Here is a 17,490-nt window from a genome sequence, read left to right as displayed (position 1 = left end):
CCCCCCACAAGGCTGATTGGACGAAAGTCCTTCAGATCGGATGCCCCATGAGACTTCGGAATAAGAGAAATAAACGTAGCATTAAGACTTTTTTCAAATTTACCTTGATCATGGAACTCCGCAAAAACAGCCATAATGTCCAGTTTGATCACATCCCAACAATCCTAGAAAAAAGCCATAGAAAAGCCATCCGGGCCTGGAGCCTTGTCCCTATCCATTTTTTTAACCACCTCCCACACCTCCCTTTCCTCGAAAGGAGCTTCCAGACTAGAAGACTCATCAGCATCCAACATGTCGAAATGAAGATTATCCAACCTCCGTCTCCAACTAAGAGTCTCTGTGAAGAGGACTCATAAAAACGAGTGATATGATTACTAATAGCCTCTTGATCAGAATAGAAGTGCTATTAATGTTCAATGACTCAATATAATTCTGTCTTCGGTTGGCATTAGCAATCCGATGGAAGAATTTCGTACACTTATCACCCTCTTTCAACCAACGGATCCTAGATTTTTGCCTCCAACTAATTTCTTCTTGAGGGAGGGAGGATTCTAACTCTCTAGCAAGTACCCTTTTTCTCTCAATCTCTTCAGGAGATAAACCTCTCTCTTCCTCCACCCTATCAAGAGCTTTAAGATCATCCATACGAGCCTTAATACAAGCCCCCACGTTGCCAAAATCTTGAGCATTCCATCTTTTAATGTCCCACTTTAGAGCACTCATATATAGTTATAGCTTATCAACATTCCTATGTACTCAGGTTGCGGCCCGCTGCACTTGCATCTTTTTTTGGCTTGTTGGCTAAATATTTATTGGATGTATCCATCTATGCAACAAGATATTTTTGCCCAATATGTCAGCTGTATAATTTATTCTGTTATGTATTGATAGATTATATATAACATTCAGATTAAGTTTTACTATTTGTACCAAAAGAACAAGTATTAACTAGGATATATTTCACCACCAGATTTTGGTATGATGGGTGAATTTAAACAAGAACTTCGTGACGGATTTATTGAAGCCTGTCTCCACCTTGTGAACCGTGATTTTGATGCTTTGGCTAAGGACTTCGTTACTCTTGGGTATCATGTTTATCTATCTTTCCATTAGAGATTATTCTCATTGATGTTGGTAATTTAGAAGGTTTTTTTACTCACAAATTCTACAGGCTTCTTCCACCAACTGCAGACAAGGAAGCTGTTACAAAGGCTTTAACAGGTTTTCTCTTTTTTTCTACATGAACCCTAGGTGTCCCTATATATAGCTTCATTTTTTATGCTATTTGACTTTCTCTGGAGGATCATACTAATGAGTTCTGGTGTTAACTGCATTGTCTGTATGTAGGTGTATTCCAGAATGCTGTTGCTAAAGGCGTCCGAAACATTAGCTTTGGAGACCTGTTGGGAAATTTAGGAACAACCATGTAAGGTGCTGTCTAACCAATGCAAGACATACATCCACTTTACAAATATGTTAATTGGCATTGGTACTCTTTTTAAAGGGCTTTAGTCCATATACTTGTGCTGAATGTTTCTATGGATCCGGTTCTTTTTTTATCCCCCTGTTTGATACATCTGAAATACCAAGTACAATCTGACATTCAACATCTTTCATCTTTTCTCATAGAAATATGAAAATGGTAAGGTTAAAGAGGAATTTGGGGACAATACTCACTACCACAAAAGAATGGTAAAACTTGAAAAAACGGAAAGAAATTAAAAGAAGCTGTGAAAAAGAAGAGAATAAAAGCACTAGTACAAATCACATCTAAACTAAGAGAGTCACATCCAAAAGTGTTCCTATCAATATTCTATATCCTCATAAGCATTAAATGGCATATCAGGGAATAAAATTCTGGGGAACTTTAAATACGTGTATTGAACTTATCAAGAGATATGAGAAGTCCACACATGTACACAACAGGATGCTTCCAAAGGTGTTTCATTAAAAATTGAGAGCATGTGTGCCACGAGATACTTATAAATAACAGTACTTCTATTTACATTAAAGAAAGCACAATTCAACATGGAGATCATGTGTGCCTAATGAGCTTCAATCAAACTTTTGAATGAACATTAATGTTTCATCTCATAATCATCACAGCTATAGTAATTATATTGATATAAGAAAGGATTGAAGCTCTGCTGCAAAAACTTGATTATTCTCACTTTATTGATCTGAAGTTCAATTATCTGCATGCATTTATATGCCCTGTCCCATCACCTTGGTAGGGCTTTCTGTGGATAAGAAGGAATTAGTGCCATAATGCTTGTGAGACTCTGCATTATTACAATATTCTCAGGTCACTTTGAGCACGACAGGAGAATTGGAGTTCAGCAAAGATGATCACTAATAAGAATACTTTTGCTGTCATTTGAGTTTTAAACTCTTCCTTGAGCCATCTCTTAAATGAAAGACTACTCTATAAAAACAATAAAGGATTCATACTACTCTATATAAAAATAAAGGATTCATCCACAACTGGAACATAAATTATATAAGTTTCTTTGGCAAGTATACGTTGCTTCTGTGTCTGAATATTACAACTTGGTCAGGTGTGGCAGAATGGCTACCTATCCTCATGCATTGTATTGTTTATACAAATTAAAATTGAAAGGATCTATTGCCATATTCATTCTTAGTTGGTTTATCCTCTCAAGCTATGGTGTTATGTCCTCCCACAATTAGTTAAAATGATCTTCTTATCTTATTCCTCTTTCTTTTTTCCTTTTTTCTTTTCTTTTCTAAATCTCTTTTGCAGGTATAAGTTCAAATTTCAAATACCTTCATATTTTTCTCTTGTCATTCGGAGGTAGTCATCTCAATTTTTGGAAGAGATCCAAGCGGATATCTTTACTTATGTGTCATACAGGATACTGTTTGTGTAATTTATATGGTTCTCAAGGTTTATTGGATTTGTTGAATAACATTTTTTGCCTCAAATTTCTCGTTATTGCTAGTATTATTCTGTTTTTAAATTCTTTTTATTTCTTTTTCTGGCTCTCAGCCTTGCTGTATTGGAGGGAATTGCAATTACCTTTAACCCAGATTACAAAGTTTTGGGTAGTACGTACCCTTGGATTGCTCGGAAAGTATTAACTGACAGCTCACCAAAGCTAAAGTCTTCTTTGCAAGCTCTTCTTTATGAGGTAAAATTGGTTTTTTTTTTTATTTCATTGTCCAGAATTCATTCAATTATTTTTCTCATTGTTTTGAATCTGTTAATGCCGTAATGTGCATGTACTTAATCTCCCAGCAAATAGAAATGTTATACATTCTTTGTCAACCATAATCCTGATTCCTAAATTGTTTCTTCTTAGGATGGTGTTTTCAGAATTGATCGTCTAGAGTCCCTGTTAACGGAGGTTAGATTTTCTATCTCTTGTGACTTCTTTTTGCTACTTCCTTGACTAAACTCACATTCAGGTCATGTTGTCTTATGATTAAAACGTATGACATTGGAAGTTATATCACAAATAGACTGATAAAAAATACAGAGTGCATTCTAGCTAATTTGCAGTGCCCTTGTTTGCTCTAAACTAGAAGATAAGTGAGTTAAAGAAATGAACTATTTCTGCTGAAGAGCATTAAAAGAATCAATTCAGAACCAGTTTGGGTGGTTGAAACTGGCATTCCTTATAGTGAATAAATACATACATTCTTAGGATATGCATAAATAGTATAGATTTTCTGGTTACATGATGCAGCGTGGGTGTGGTGGATCGCAAAATCAAACAAACACAAGAATCACAACTCTTCCCAATACCAAAAAGAATCAAGTAATGGAGGGAAATAGAAGAAACCTCAACCTTAGGGAGTTTCTTATTGAAAATTGATGAAAATAAACTGCGGCCGATTTCCCTTTCGGATGAGAAATGCAATGAAACCCTACGAATACTCCGTTGGTTGGACGAGCTCCGACCTCTGTACTGACTGGATGCTATTGCCTTGTGCTCACTCAGACAAGCTCCAACTGGACACTACTACCTTGTGATTGGTCAGAGAAGGGGGGGGGGGGGAACCAATCGAGACTCCAACTGAGGCTCTTGGGAACAGTTTTGTATTTCTCTTGACAGCCCGTTTTGACCCATTAAACGTTGAAATTGGAAAATATTCATGAAATATGAATTTGTAGCCCTCTGAATAAGTTTTCTAATGCCACCAAGATTTTTTTCATCCGATATTGGAATCACAAAATATAGCCTGCATCATTACAACACCCCAGTGAACCAATCCAGTCATCTGGTCAAGAGGTCCGGGATTTAAATTGTTGAACAAATTATGGGTATGCAATTTAGCCTCAGTTCAGTGCTTCCCATCTCAACTTGCAATGTTGCTTATTTTGAGAATTAATGCCCCTTGAAGTACCTAACAGGTCATTCACTAGCGCTGATCCCACTTGAAAGTAAGTCCTGTGAGAGTGACTTTGATATGGTCCTGCCATTCAGTATTTTTGTGTGAAGTGACCACTCTCAGAACTCGAACCTGCACACTTACGCTTGGAATCCCTGAGTATCTATCATTTTCTGATGAGCCACTATGCCACCCATCAATCTATGTGGCTTTGATTGATACCAAATGAGAAACAACTTGCAATTAACCATAACATGACTATGAAAAGTACATCTGAAATTCTTCATATGAACTTGAAATACATTAATTTTCACACGCCCTTTATTTACTTTCTTCAACAAACTCTCCATAAAAATTTCCCAAAAAGAGTCAATTATTTATTGACCACATAAAATCAAAGTTTCCGGTAACATGCCAAAACCAACATCAAAATTTGGTTTGGAAAAAATTGACATAAAATTTTCAGTCTCAAGAAAATCAACATAATTAATCTTTTCAAGACCCAATTGAAGTACTTCACCAAGGCAAAGGGGAACCATTTTTCACACAACAGCACTCCGAGAACGACCACCCATCCACCAACAGGCAAACAAATCCTCCACACGATTAGGCATAGTCCAAAATAGCCCAAAGCGACTAAAAATGGCATTCCATAAAACATTGGCGACCTCACAATGGAGGAGGAGATGATCGACAAACTCCTCGTTAAATTTGCACAAGCAGCTTCTATTAACCACGATAAGATGTCTCTTTCGAAGGTTGTCCATAGTAAGAATCTTCCCTAGAACCGCCGACTAGGCGAAAAACGCCACTTTCGAGGGAGTCTTGGTCCGCCAAACACTCTTCCAAGGGAAAGGAATAGTCCCTTTACAAGCAAGGATTTTGTAGAAAGATCTAACATCAAAATTCCCTTTGTGAGATTGAGTTAGATGTTAGAACTTACCTCCACAAGATCTTCATCATTGATATTGGTATCATAGATTGGTGGGAATTCCAATCCAATGATTATTGAAAAGGATCTTCAAATTCCTCCTCAAACCCGCTATGTCAATTTTGAAACCCGCATCCCATCTACTAGCGTTGGTAGGTACCAAGGGACGCTCTCTCCTCACTCCATGCTCTGCAAATGGGTTGATGGGCTCATCACTCACAACTCTTCTATAATCCTAGAAAACTCTAAGAATCATAGGAAAACTAAAGAAAAAGATAAATTGAGAAAATCACATGAATTCTGGCAGCCAAGCCATCCTTATTGTGCTTAAATAGAAGTTTGGGACGCAGCCCTGAAAAGAAAATTACAAAACTAGGATTTATTGCAAATTCGCTCGATCGAAGTCTCTGTCCCACAACTAATTGCAAGTACAGTCAAATGAACATCTAGCGAACTTTTTGTACCAGATTTTTGAACTTTTGTTCACAGCCCGTTTTGACGTAGTAAACCTTGGAATTGGAAAATTTTCTTGAAATAAAAAATTGTATCCCTTTGATTTAGCTTTCTAAAGCCATGAAGCTTGCCTTCATCTAATATCAAAATCACAAGATATAGCCGTTTTACTCTTGACTGTTCTACATCAGATTAGTACATCTATTTAAAGAATATCACAAGGATTTCACAGGTTTCTTGAAAAGCTTATGTGACATGGTGGGGGCACTATCTTCTAATTTTCATGTTTCTTTTCCAACTGTTATAGTTTAGTCTTGTTGGCTTAATTTATTCAGAGCCTCAAATAATTCTTATGGCAGTCCCTCCGTGCGAAAACAGAGAAGGCCTTGGTCAGGAAGGAAGCAGTGGAAACTGATTCTAGTGTGGTTATCAAGCAAGTCCTTTCTTTTACTTTAACTGAGAAGGTATTTTAAATTTTTGCACGCGTTTGAAACAAATTTTTCAGTCTGAGCTGAATTGTGTGACTACTGCAGATCCTTTTGTGATTTTCTTTTTCTGTGACGAGCATTCTCAGGGTGCCTTTGTGAGGGATATACTTGTTCAAGAAATTGCTAAGGTAGGCTTTTTGGGCTCGTACATGTATCTCTGTCTTTAGTGATTAATAATTGCGGTGATTACTTTAGTGGTAAGGTATTTAATGTCAATCAATAAACATGCATAACACTCATGTGCCTTTGATACTTGTCATTTGTCAACAACACTCATTTAAGTCTTGAAACAGCCAATTCTGAGATGACAACAACAATTCTAATACAACAGCTCAATATCTGCCCCAACAAAAGGCTAATATGAACATAGGTGACACAATGACTGATTAAAATCTTCCCCTAAAGAAAAGGAGGAATAAAAAAGACCCTAAAGATGGATGAACAATCCCATGAACCAAAAAACTGTGTTAAACCAATTGATAATGGATTCAAGTGGAGGAAGAGGCACTGACACCAGGAAAACTAATATCTAGCATTTTGAACAAAAGGTCTATTAAACAACATAAAGGTGACAGAACAATGTTGAGATAATAGGTGGTGGCTAATCATAATCACCATACTACACATATACATTACACAGTCAATATCTATCAGTTCAAAATTGCCCTTCTTAAGTGAGCCTCTACAGTACATGAATAATACAAATTACAGCCAGCCCATTGACCATTAGGCCCGCAAGATCTGTCCTTTATCTCTCTACAAGGACAACTTTATTCAATCATGTGGATCATCAAGGTTCATTTGCAGAGGATGTGAAAACTATTTTCCATGTAATCATCTGGTGGAATCTGAGTTTCTTGCTGCTGACACGAGCAATGAGTGTATAATGTAATGATTTATTGTAGTATAATGTCAAACCATTATATTATAAATCCTACTAAAATGGGACAGCACTGGATTATGACCCTAATAACAGAAAAAGGGAGACAGGAATCACTAATTTGCTACATCTTGTGGGAGGTTATAATTGTTGCCACTATTCATGCTACAAAAATACCTTGACAATGCTTTCATTAACAATGCTACTATTCATGATGGTAATAAAGTAAAGTTATTAATCATCTTCTTCATTGCCTAATACTTCCCCAGGGCAATAATCTGACCATCTCTTCCTAATCATGTGGTCTGAGCACTCCCATGTTCAATTTCTTGCGTCTTCCTCAAGAGCCAACACCATCATCCAAACTGTTGTCACCTTATCAAGCGTCATGTTAATAATGAGCTTGACCATCATCCATGCCCTCCTCAACTGTCATATCAACTCATTTTTATTTGTTTAACAGTAAAAGGGCTTGATCAAGTTTGCACGTAAAATTAGAAAAGTCTCTATTGCTTTGTTATAACATAACGATAGTCTTTCTTTTCCTTTAAAATGATTGTCGGTTCAGAAGGTTGGAATTTCCCTCATATCAGTAGCTACTGCTGTGTACTGATATTGGATATCTTTCTCCAATGAAAATTGGGGACAATCATAACCTCCACATTAAGATTGGGGGGGAATAGCATTCCCCTTGTGTATGAATGTATTTGGCATGTGTGTGAGTCATGATTTGTACCCGATCGGTGCATGGATAAACCAGATCAAATTAATCTGGCCTCCTTTCTGATCTTATATGTGGTATACTAAAATGATGAAGTTTATTTAGAATTGCTTATTATCAATTTCTCTTTGGACCAAGTCACTCATTTGTTAGCATCCATGGGTTAGTTTTTGCCTTTGGGTCCTCATCAATTCTTAAGAATTTTGATTAGTTAAAGTAGTACTCTTCAAATGCATTTCCTTTGGAAGCTCCAAGTACAGAAAAACGAAGCAATTGTGCACTCATGACATAATGTACTTTTTCTCTGGTTGTTGGACAAATATACTTTTCTTCTGGTCAGTGACACACATTTGCATTAGAAAGTAATCAGTATTTCCTAAGTGCATACAGAAAATACACGCACAAACAAAATATATAGTCATATTCTGTCTAGATTTTAGGGAGTTCCCTTGTCTTTTCTTGTGTCCTTGTAAGAATGGGCAACTGCAGTCAGGCTGGAAGAGTTGGATAACTGCAGTTTCTCAGCATATGGAAAGGTCTTTCTTGACTATCCCATGTCTATCCCTGCCTCCCTGTAAGAATGTCACTCTCTTCATATTCAGGTTGAAATAGTTGGATGACTGCAGTCTGCAGTTGCCCATACTAGGAAACATCTCTCTTGACTATCCCACAAATCTGTTGATTAGACATGAAAGAAAGGATATATACAAACGCTGGTTGATTCTGATATTTTGTGCAAATTGGTACTATAACTTGTTTAATGGTCACTTTGCATGTATTTCACATGGACTGATTAGTCATCTGCTGAATATGTACTTAAGTCCAATCACTTTGACCAATTACATACAGGGTTTGGATGCACTAGGGTTAGCGACACTGGATTCTGTAACTTCTACGGCTAGAGCAACTATACCCTTCATTTCTTTGTTTTCTTTCCCATCAATGACTGATGAAGACATGGTCAACTTGAGAACCTTGAATCGCCTTATGCAGTTGCTGTTGAGGCAGACTGAAAATTCCAACCTGGTAAGAGATTTTGCATCTCCTACATTGCGATGACCGGTTATCTCAGTGTTAAAAGAATAGGGGTGTGAGAGAGAGGAGTTCTTTCAACGGTCCAAATTTAATTTCACTATCTATGAAAAACTTAAAATTATATCTGGACCGTTGAAAAAATTAGATCTCTCTGGTAGTTTTTCATACAACACCCAAGCCCAATCCGATTGAATGAAATTTGTAGTTTAGCTTAAAGTCTTTGTGCTACAATTGACGTCTTATCTCCTATTTTGTAGAGAGTTGGAGGTGTCAGCCCAGACAAGAATCAAATACTGTACCCAGAGGAAGAATCATTTGTTTTTAATCAACTTGCATCTGTTCAAGAAATTCTGCCTATCCTATCTGTTATTACTGAGGTAAGAATCAAGCATGCGCATGCTTTAAAACAAGCACAACACAGAGACACATAAATGAAGGTTGCACACACATACTATACTGCATTTGAGCATTTACTTGAGCCCCCTTCATTTGCTTTCTGAATGTGGCGACTCCTTTGCTTCTGTTGATCACATATAGACATATTTATATTTGGCAGCTCCCACCAGAATCCCAACAACAGTTACTTAGCCTCCCAGCTGATCTGGCAGGACGGTTGAGTTCCCGTGCTGCTGCGCGGACAATCCGGCGGCTCTTTTTGTAAAACATTTTTTATATTTGCATATGAATAAAACCTATAATTCATTTGAAAACATTGAATGAATTTGTTCAATCAGATACATATATGTATATTGCTTGTTTGTTTCCTCGCTAAAGTTTTCTTTTTGAAATGCTTTCTACCAATCAGAAATTTTGAGCTGGCCGCATTGTCTAGGAAGTGCCCGATGTAAATTTTTATAGCTTTGAAAATGCTCTTGGTAAAGATTCATGTAAATGAAACTTGTCCCCCTTCTTTCATTAAGTTGGATTTGGCTCAAGTGCTGTAAAAAAAATTGAGAATTTTTGTAATTTTTTCAACAATCCAAATTTAATAGTAGTCCATTAAGTCGCCTTGATACCTTGAATAGCAAGTAGTCTGGACAGCTTACTTCTCTAAAATCACGTGGGATGTGGTAGATCGCTAGATTGACTTCATTAATAGTACTCTTTTTTGTCTCTCTCTTTCTGGCAAGATGTTGGGGGCATTAAATGCAACTATTATCATTTTAGTACCTGAGGCTTTGCCTAATTTTCTTTTGAAATGGAGATCTTTTTGGGCAAAGGAGGGTGATTTAGGCCCAGATCACGATGCAATAGTGTTTTACAAATCTAGTGCAGGATTAACTAATCTTTAAGTGGTTTTTGTTAGGATTAACCAGGCAGCTTTTATCGAGGGTAGAAGGATCGAGAGAGTGTATTGCTGGCCCAAAGAGTAACTAATCTTGAAATCCTGCAAGTCTGTTTACGGAATTTGACAAATGCAAAAAATTTATTTCTCATTCTACTTGACTGGCACAATTATCTAGATAGCAAAATTTTGTAGGGTGTTGCAAGAATTAATTTTTTATTCTCATTGATATATTCTATTCCAATTTTTGTATTGCATAGTTCAATTTAAGTTCCATTTCAAGCATCCCATAATACTCTTTCCCTTCAAAACTAATTGGTCCAAACCAAAGGCCTCACAAAACATGTAATTGATGTAAGAGCTAACTTATTAAGGGTGGTTGCACTCCCACCCTTGCTTGTCGGGACCGCCGCATGTAAATTACATAGGTTGTTGGGGTGTTGGGTAGCCGTGCAAATACCCCGGCTGACATTTTTTTTCTCTTAATGAACTTTTTTTTTTTTTTTTTTTTTTTTAAGCGTCTCTAGCCTTCCATGGCCTCCCTGGTAAAAGTTTCCTATGCTTGTTTTAAACACGGAGGTCAGTGCCTACAGTAATTTCTGAATTGAGGCACTATAATTCAGCACCGAAAGAAATGCTAGTAATAGATAGACCTTTATTTCATCTGTACATAGGATAAGACAACCCTACCAAGAGGTCCGCTTCTAAATTTTGTTTTTACTGGGGAGTAGAATTAATGCTTTTATAAACTGGAAAGAATTAACTTTTTTATTTTATTGCAACAACGCTACCAAAAAAAAAAAACCATTGCTAGTAATACATATAAACTATGGAGGAGTAAGAACCAAGGCATTGGATTAGTTAAGGATACAATCGGAGAGCCCTGCCACTTTTACCCCCTAAAAATTTCTCAATTTGTGTGAGTACCTGCCAACATTCAAGGACAAGGTAAAGAAATATATCAATGGGATAACAGCAGAAATAAGCTACACAGAATAGGATGAAGAGAGACCTCAATTGCAATGACAGTTGGCGTGATATCAGACACATCTTCAAGACGCAGGTTGGCTGCAAGATCTGAAAAGTGAAACGTTTCAATTTTCTTCAACATTTATGATTTTACGTATAATCGACCGAGTGGAATATACTGAAATATAAGGATTCAGTCAAATCTTTAACACCTTCCATTTAACATTCATCTATATCATGTGTCCCAACGCTAGCTTACATTACATCTCACAATTCTTTCCATCTGTGCATTATAAATCTAATTGCATCACAAACATGAGAGCAGGTCTTTTAGAGCCACTCCAAGGATCCATGTCCCTGGAAGTGACAGATGCAACCATGTTCTCCAACATTTAACCGAATGACAAGAAAAAGAAAGTAGACGTATAGGGTTTAGTGTGGATAAGAGAATATATACCTAGAAGGGAAACTGTAACATCAGCATCGGCATATGCCTCGGATCTCTTCTTGGTAAGGGTAAACAGTCCAACAAAAGCCTGCAGGGAAGTTAAAGATGTCACATATTCGAACCTTTTGCTAAACCAAGTCTAAAATCTGAATCTAGTGAAAGGGTGTCCGTATTAGTGATATCCACCTTTGTGTAAGCATCTCCTGAATCAAAATTCAAGAGAGGGCGAGAATCAGTTCCCACTGCAGCAATCCTCCTTGCCAAGGCATCAAGAGGTACATCTAAAAAGACAGTGATCCCCTGCCTCATGTATTTCCTTAAAATAGAAAACAACCACAGAGCTCTTAAATACAATTGAAATATATATTAAGATTATACATAATAAGAGAAGGTGGCAAAATTCAATATCCACAGCCCCAGTATACCAGTTGATAGGGCGAACCACTGCACCACCTCCAGTGGAAACAATTTGCCTGGGCACTAAAGACAATTTCCGCAATGCCTCACTCTGTTAAAAAAAAAAAAAATCTCTTTCCTTAAAACAGAAAAAAATTTGAACAAAACAGAATCCTCGACTACAATTATGTACTTAAGCAACATTATTGACTGAAAATAGTGATGTGCCACTCAAATTAGTAGTAGCGGCATTAATGGCCTTTACTATAGATATAGTATTGGAAAATGATTTTTCTTAATATCTATTTACAGAGGCCCCTCCAACTGTACGAAGCTTTAAATATTAACCTATTATCCAAGTCCCAGATGGTCTAAAGCCAAGGTATTTCACATTTTCCATCTGCCCCTTTATAGATCTCATGACTTCATTTGTAATAAGTTTGACCTTTTCTTTCTCTGCTCGGAACTATATAGGAGACTCAGGAAATGCAGAAACCACTTCTAAATTCAATAGGTGCAAACCAAGTCGTTAAGAGCATAGTTGCAGTTGTTAAGTCATCTGGGTTTGAAATCATTTTACCACAAAGCTGTGAGTAATATATTATCATAAAGTGCCTTTTTTCACTCATATCTAGGGCAAACACACAGCAGATGGTTAAATACTATTTAATTCTTAAACTTTTATTCTTACTCAATATTGCATATTTAGAAGCCGTCCAATATGTGAAGATCCCACAGTATGATATGCAAGCAAATATCGATATTGAATCCTGATAATAAAGAAATATGATGCTCAAGGAAAGGGGTATGTAAATTAAAATTGAGAGATCCTAAACAAAAGGAAAACTCGGTATTTTTGGTTTGTAGTTGCTCAGGAAAAAAAAAAATTGTAGCTTTGGTAAAAATGGTACATCATGAACAGCATGATGATGATGACGACAACAACAATAAACTGAGAAGTTTTGGAAGTTCATAAAGATGCACTGTGTTCCAACTAACCTCATGATCTCTGAAGAAGCCCTCACCACACTGTTCAAAGATTTGAGCCACAGAAGTTCCACCCATAGCCAGTTCAACAGATCTGTCACTGTTCCCCACAAACAACATACAGCTCCCTTAATGAAAAGCTCGCAAATCACAATAGCATAATAATACTTTACTGAATCTAATATCATACTCCTGTCAAATACAACACTCATACCCCTCCCCGACATTGCAGTATGATTACTGAGACAAAGCTAGTAAGAATCAGCCCAGAGGTGTCCTCAATGGGAAATCTGAGTAATAAAACGGTGAATCCTACCAAACAATATGTATTTGTTCTTTGGGCTGTTTCATGATCCACCAGATGATCTGGGAACCATGTTCCTAATCGTTTTTTTCCATAAAAACATACATAGATAGTGAAATCACTAACCTGTCTGTAAAAGAATACCCTAATGCTTCTGACAAGATCCGGCCCACTGTTGTTTTTCCAGAGCCCATCATTCCTGAATTTCAGGCTCCATAGAATTCAATTACAAGAATAGCTAGTATTGCTATCTCAATGATGGAATTCAAAAGAGGAACTAACCAACAAGAAATATAGAGCGCCCATTTAAGTATGAAGTGACCTCCTGTGCCTTGTTCTGCAGTTACATCAGAAGCCAATCAGTAGAGTAACATTAGCCAAAAGCTAAGAGACTCAAACTACTTTACATATTGCAGATCTGTATGGGCTTTAGATTGTAGAATGAATCTTTATTTTACCTTTAACAACCAGTCCTCGTCAAAAGAAGCATAAGAGTTTTCAGATTCCAGTACTGCAGTACAAAATACATACAATACGATCATAGAAATCAATGACAAGAAGGGGGAAGAAAAAAACACACACACACATGCAAAAACCCCATTGAACTTGATCCTAGCATGAATTACTTCATATATACAAAATTTTATTAAATTTAATATGGATTTGAAATCAAACAATAGCTAGTAAGTGCAGAATTAAATTTCAAATTTTCAGGCTTGCTATCTTTTCCGCAAGATATATCTCATCATACATTTTTGAGGAAAGAATAAATCAAATATTTTCAATCATTTCTTAGATTACATCTCCTTGTACATATAAAATTAAACGAAATTTTTTCAAAAAATTTCACAATAAATTCTGAATTTCAAAACGTCAAAGTTTTAATATTGAAAAAATCAGTTGCACAAATGCATCAAGCTAGACTCACTGCTTGTCTCAACTTCAAAAACAAGTCCTAGAAATCACAAAAACGCATCAAAAAGCTACCATAAGGGAAAAAGGAAAAGAACAAAAATTTAAAAAAAACGTCAATCTAAACTATTGCATAAATAGCAAAGCTGAATGCATTTTGATGGCACGGAAATATATGTATACCGTGTGAATGATTACAAGAGTGTGAAAGTAGTCCAAAATCGAACCGTCTCTGGCGCGTGCACACGCTTTTCAGCCGAAAATCACATCTCTTTGTCATATATTCTTTCCAGCCTCTCTGATTCAACGGCACCAGCGCCACATTTGGCTGCAAACCGGTTATTAGCGTAGATAATCGCAGCGCTGCACCACACGTCGCCTCCATGGCCGCAAAATTCTCCTATTCCACAAAGCGTTCGTCTACGAGAATAATTGCACAGTAATTCTCGAAAATCAAGACCCTCCCGAGCTCAATCTTCAGAACAGACTAAACTCGGAAAGAGAAATGCGAAGGCTTAACGTGCTGTTTGGTTGCCGAGAAAGTGCAGGAAAAAGAGGGAGAGGAAGGGGTGCGCATGATAGCATGAGATACAGAGAAAAAAAAACACACGCAGGAGCGACTAACGGAGGTTGAAGGCTGAAAGGCCAAGAGAGGGAAATAAAACACACATTAAAGTAAAATAAAATAATAATATTACTCATCTGACGTGGAATTTGTGAAATTCCTCTTAGATAAATATTAATCGGAGTAACGCTTCTAAGCGGGTGTGTGTATATATAATTTTGTGGGTGCATAGGCTGCTCCGAAACTTAACCGCTTGGAGACGCACACACTGACCTTTCGAAACCTGTGCATTGGCGGGCTGCGAGTATCGAGCTTAAATTTCCAAATTACCCTAGAGAGAAAGAAGAAAGCTATTTTTTAAAGTCAACATTGAATTTATTATAAATTACTATTAAATTTTTAACCAATTATAATTTTAAAAGTTACATTAATCTTATAAAAACATAATATATATATATATATATGAATTGTCTTTTTAGCATTCCTCTATTGCCATGGGATTTATACTTGCAAATTAGTATTACTTCCTCATTAATTATCCTTAAGAAAAAGACAACCCTTTTTCCCAGACATATAATAGTAATTAAAAAGCCAAAAACAACATTAAACATCCTTCAACCATCAGGTTTTCAACGACAAGATTGGAATTAGAAATCGCTTGATTAGATCATTGAGAAAACCCTATAATTTACCAGATTTGCCGGTGAGCACTTTCTTAATTAGATCAAATATATATATATATATATATATATACCGTTGCTTCACATTTTTATATATGCTTACCGTTGCTTCACATTTTCTTAATTTGTCTTGCTTCACGCGTTGAAAGCTTCTAACACAGCAAGACGCTCATTATAAGCATCATTTAATTAAGAAATTATATTATATCTTTTCATCGAAGAAACAATCCTTTGACTAGATTTTTGTTTTTTTCCCAATATCTTACAAAGCAAGGGTATCTGGTGAGACTGTCAATGGCGACTTTTGCAAGAAGGTGGAAGGGAAGGGAAGGGAAGGGAAGGGAAAAGGATGAACCAACCCCAAAAACATGTCACCAACCACCATCACCACGTCAACAACACTCATAGTCACGCCTGGGGTTGGTAGGCGCGAGTAGGGTGGGAAGATGTTTTTTTTTTTTTTTTTTTTTTATAAGTACATTGCATGGGGTTTGGTGAGTTCCCCTTCTTCTTTTCACTTTTTTCATGAGGGTTTTCCTACGGTATTTGAATTGGACACCGAAAATGATATTCTGGGTCTATCATGAGAACTATTCGGGGGCTTGATTGTCCCACGAGATTTCCAATCAAAGTAACATTGCTATGTATCATATAATACCTAACAAATATTCTATTAACGTGGTAGTGTTAATTCACCCTTAAATCATTTCTTGGCACTGTTACATCCGCATAGTATATAGGGTGCTTGTGTAATATTGATATGGCATATAGAATTACTCAAATAGATGAATAATGTTATATACTATACCACTATCTTACTATGCTGACATGACAGTGTCAATTCACCCTTAAATGAGTCATTGTTAAAAAAAATTAATGTTGGATTAGCACTGTCACATCAATATAGTGAAATACTTGTAAGATATTAGTGTAGTATATATCATTGCTCAAACGGATGAGTAATGATATCACACCAATATCTCATTACTATTTCACTAGACTGAAGCGGCAATGTCAATTCATCCTTTGATCGATCCTTGTAAAAAAAAAGAACTCAATTATGAATCGGTTTTGTCATATCAGTATAGTGAGATACTTGGACGAGTAATGTTATATATCACACATCTCTCTTCCTTTCAGGTCAAAAGTGGAAATGATCCTCCCTTGTAGTCCTTTACTTATTCAATTAAAATAATAATAAAAATATAAAAAAAAATACTATGTGTCACACTAATTTTTCACCACCATCAACTACTGGCAGAGCAGTGAGCGTCTTCGAATGCCTCTATGGGCCGAGGCCCTACAATTTGTCCCTCACTGAAGTTGACACTTTGAGATGCTACACTCAAACACACAAGGGAAGCATTTTGGAGGCAGCTCTTGTAGCAAGAGGTTTAGCATTTTTCTTCCTAGATGAGATGGCTAGCGGTGCTTAATGGTGAGGATTCGCTTGAGAGAGAGAGAGAGAGAGAGAGAGAGAAGAATATATGGTTATAGATTTTTTTCTGCTACTCTTTGTACCCAATCTCATGATAGTAAATTTTCTCTGCTATTTTCTATTTCTTTGGGATCCTAAAGTTATTTTGTTACATCAAATTGGTATCATGTTGCTAATAAATTAGTTTTGGCACATAATTATGAATTTTCATAGATATCTTTTTTTTATGATACGCATATTGTGTGAAAAAATTACTTCATTTCACAATTGTCAGGAGATGAAGATACCATCATGGCCACAACAGTTTCTCCAAATGCCCAGTTATTTCAAGACTACCAGAACCCATATGAAGATTATAACTTACAATTATGATTCTCCTTAGAAGATTTATCATCATTTGAATTTAGATGCAACGAGAAGCAATTATGGGTAAAAAGCCACTACCAACAATTATGGAAATAACGAATCTCCAGTTTTCAAACAATTATTTTGGAATCTACTTTTCAGAACAATTGTCAAAAGAATTTTTACTGTTCAATTTACTGCTAGTCACTTGAGCTCAATTATCAGCCAGCACTTTTTGCAATTATAAAATGAGCAAATGTAAAGCCTTCAAACCTTGTCTCAATCTTTCTCCTTTGT

At 36.4% G+C, this 17,490-nt stretch overlaps 2 protein-coding genes across 2 annotated transcripts in view; one reads left to right on the top strand and one right to left on the bottom strand.

Annotated features, from left to right (window-relative positions):
- Positions 1–9,627, top strand: part of LOC132184065 (uncharacterized aarF domain-containing protein kinase At1g71810, chloroplastic) — a 24,936-nt gene extending 15,309 nt beyond the window's left edge. Inside the window, exons 11-21 of the mRNA XM_059597549.1 lie at positions 971–1,085; positions 1,172–1,221; positions 1,348–1,426; positions 2,765–2,815; positions 3,011–3,152; positions 3,324–3,368; positions 6,100–6,204; positions 6,315–6,356; positions 8,679–8,855; positions 9,122–9,241; positions 9,421–9,627. Of these exons, the coding sequence (XP_059453532.1) occupies positions 971–1,085; positions 1,172–1,221; positions 1,348–1,426; positions 2,765–2,815; positions 3,011–3,152; positions 3,324–3,368; positions 6,100–6,204; positions 6,315–6,356; positions 8,679–8,855; positions 9,122–9,241; positions 9,421–9,525 (1,031 nt within the window). The 3' untranslated portion in view covers positions 9,526–9,627. The remainder of the gene's footprint in view (positions 1–970; positions 1,086–1,171; positions 1,222–1,347; positions 1,427–2,764; positions 2,816–3,010; positions 3,153–3,323; positions 3,369–6,099; positions 6,205–6,314; positions 6,357–8,678; positions 8,856–9,121; positions 9,242–9,420) is intronic.
- A 1,160-nt stretch (positions 9,628–10,787) lies between these two features.
- On the bottom strand, positions 10,788–14,812 carry LOC132184593 (shikimate kinase 3, chloroplastic-like). Its single transcript, XM_059598283.1, has 10 exons — positions 14,349–14,812; positions 13,712–13,764; positions 13,536–13,590; positions 13,380–13,452; positions 12,962–13,049; positions 11,992–12,074; positions 11,753–11,882; positions 11,576–11,654; positions 11,162–11,226; positions 10,788–11,076 (listed from the first exon to the last, which is right to left on the bottom strand). The coding sequence occupies exons 1-10, from the start codon at positions 14,548–14,550 to the stop codon at positions 11,011–11,013; spliced, it is 894 nt and encodes a 297-aa protein (XP_059454266.1). The 5' UTR covers positions 14,551–14,812; the 3' UTR covers positions 10,788–11,010.
- Positions 14,813–17,490: the final 2,678 nt, after the last annotated feature.

Source organism: Corylus avellana, chromosome ca6 (genome assembly GCF_901000735.1).
Source record: "Corylus avellana chromosome ca6, CavTom2PMs-1.0".
Lineage (NCBI taxonomy): Eukaryota > Viridiplantae > Streptophyta > Magnoliopsida > Fagales > Betulaceae > Corylus > Corylus avellana.
Note: the sequence above shows the minus strand (reverse complement) of the source record. Positions and strands in the feature narration are given on the sequence as shown.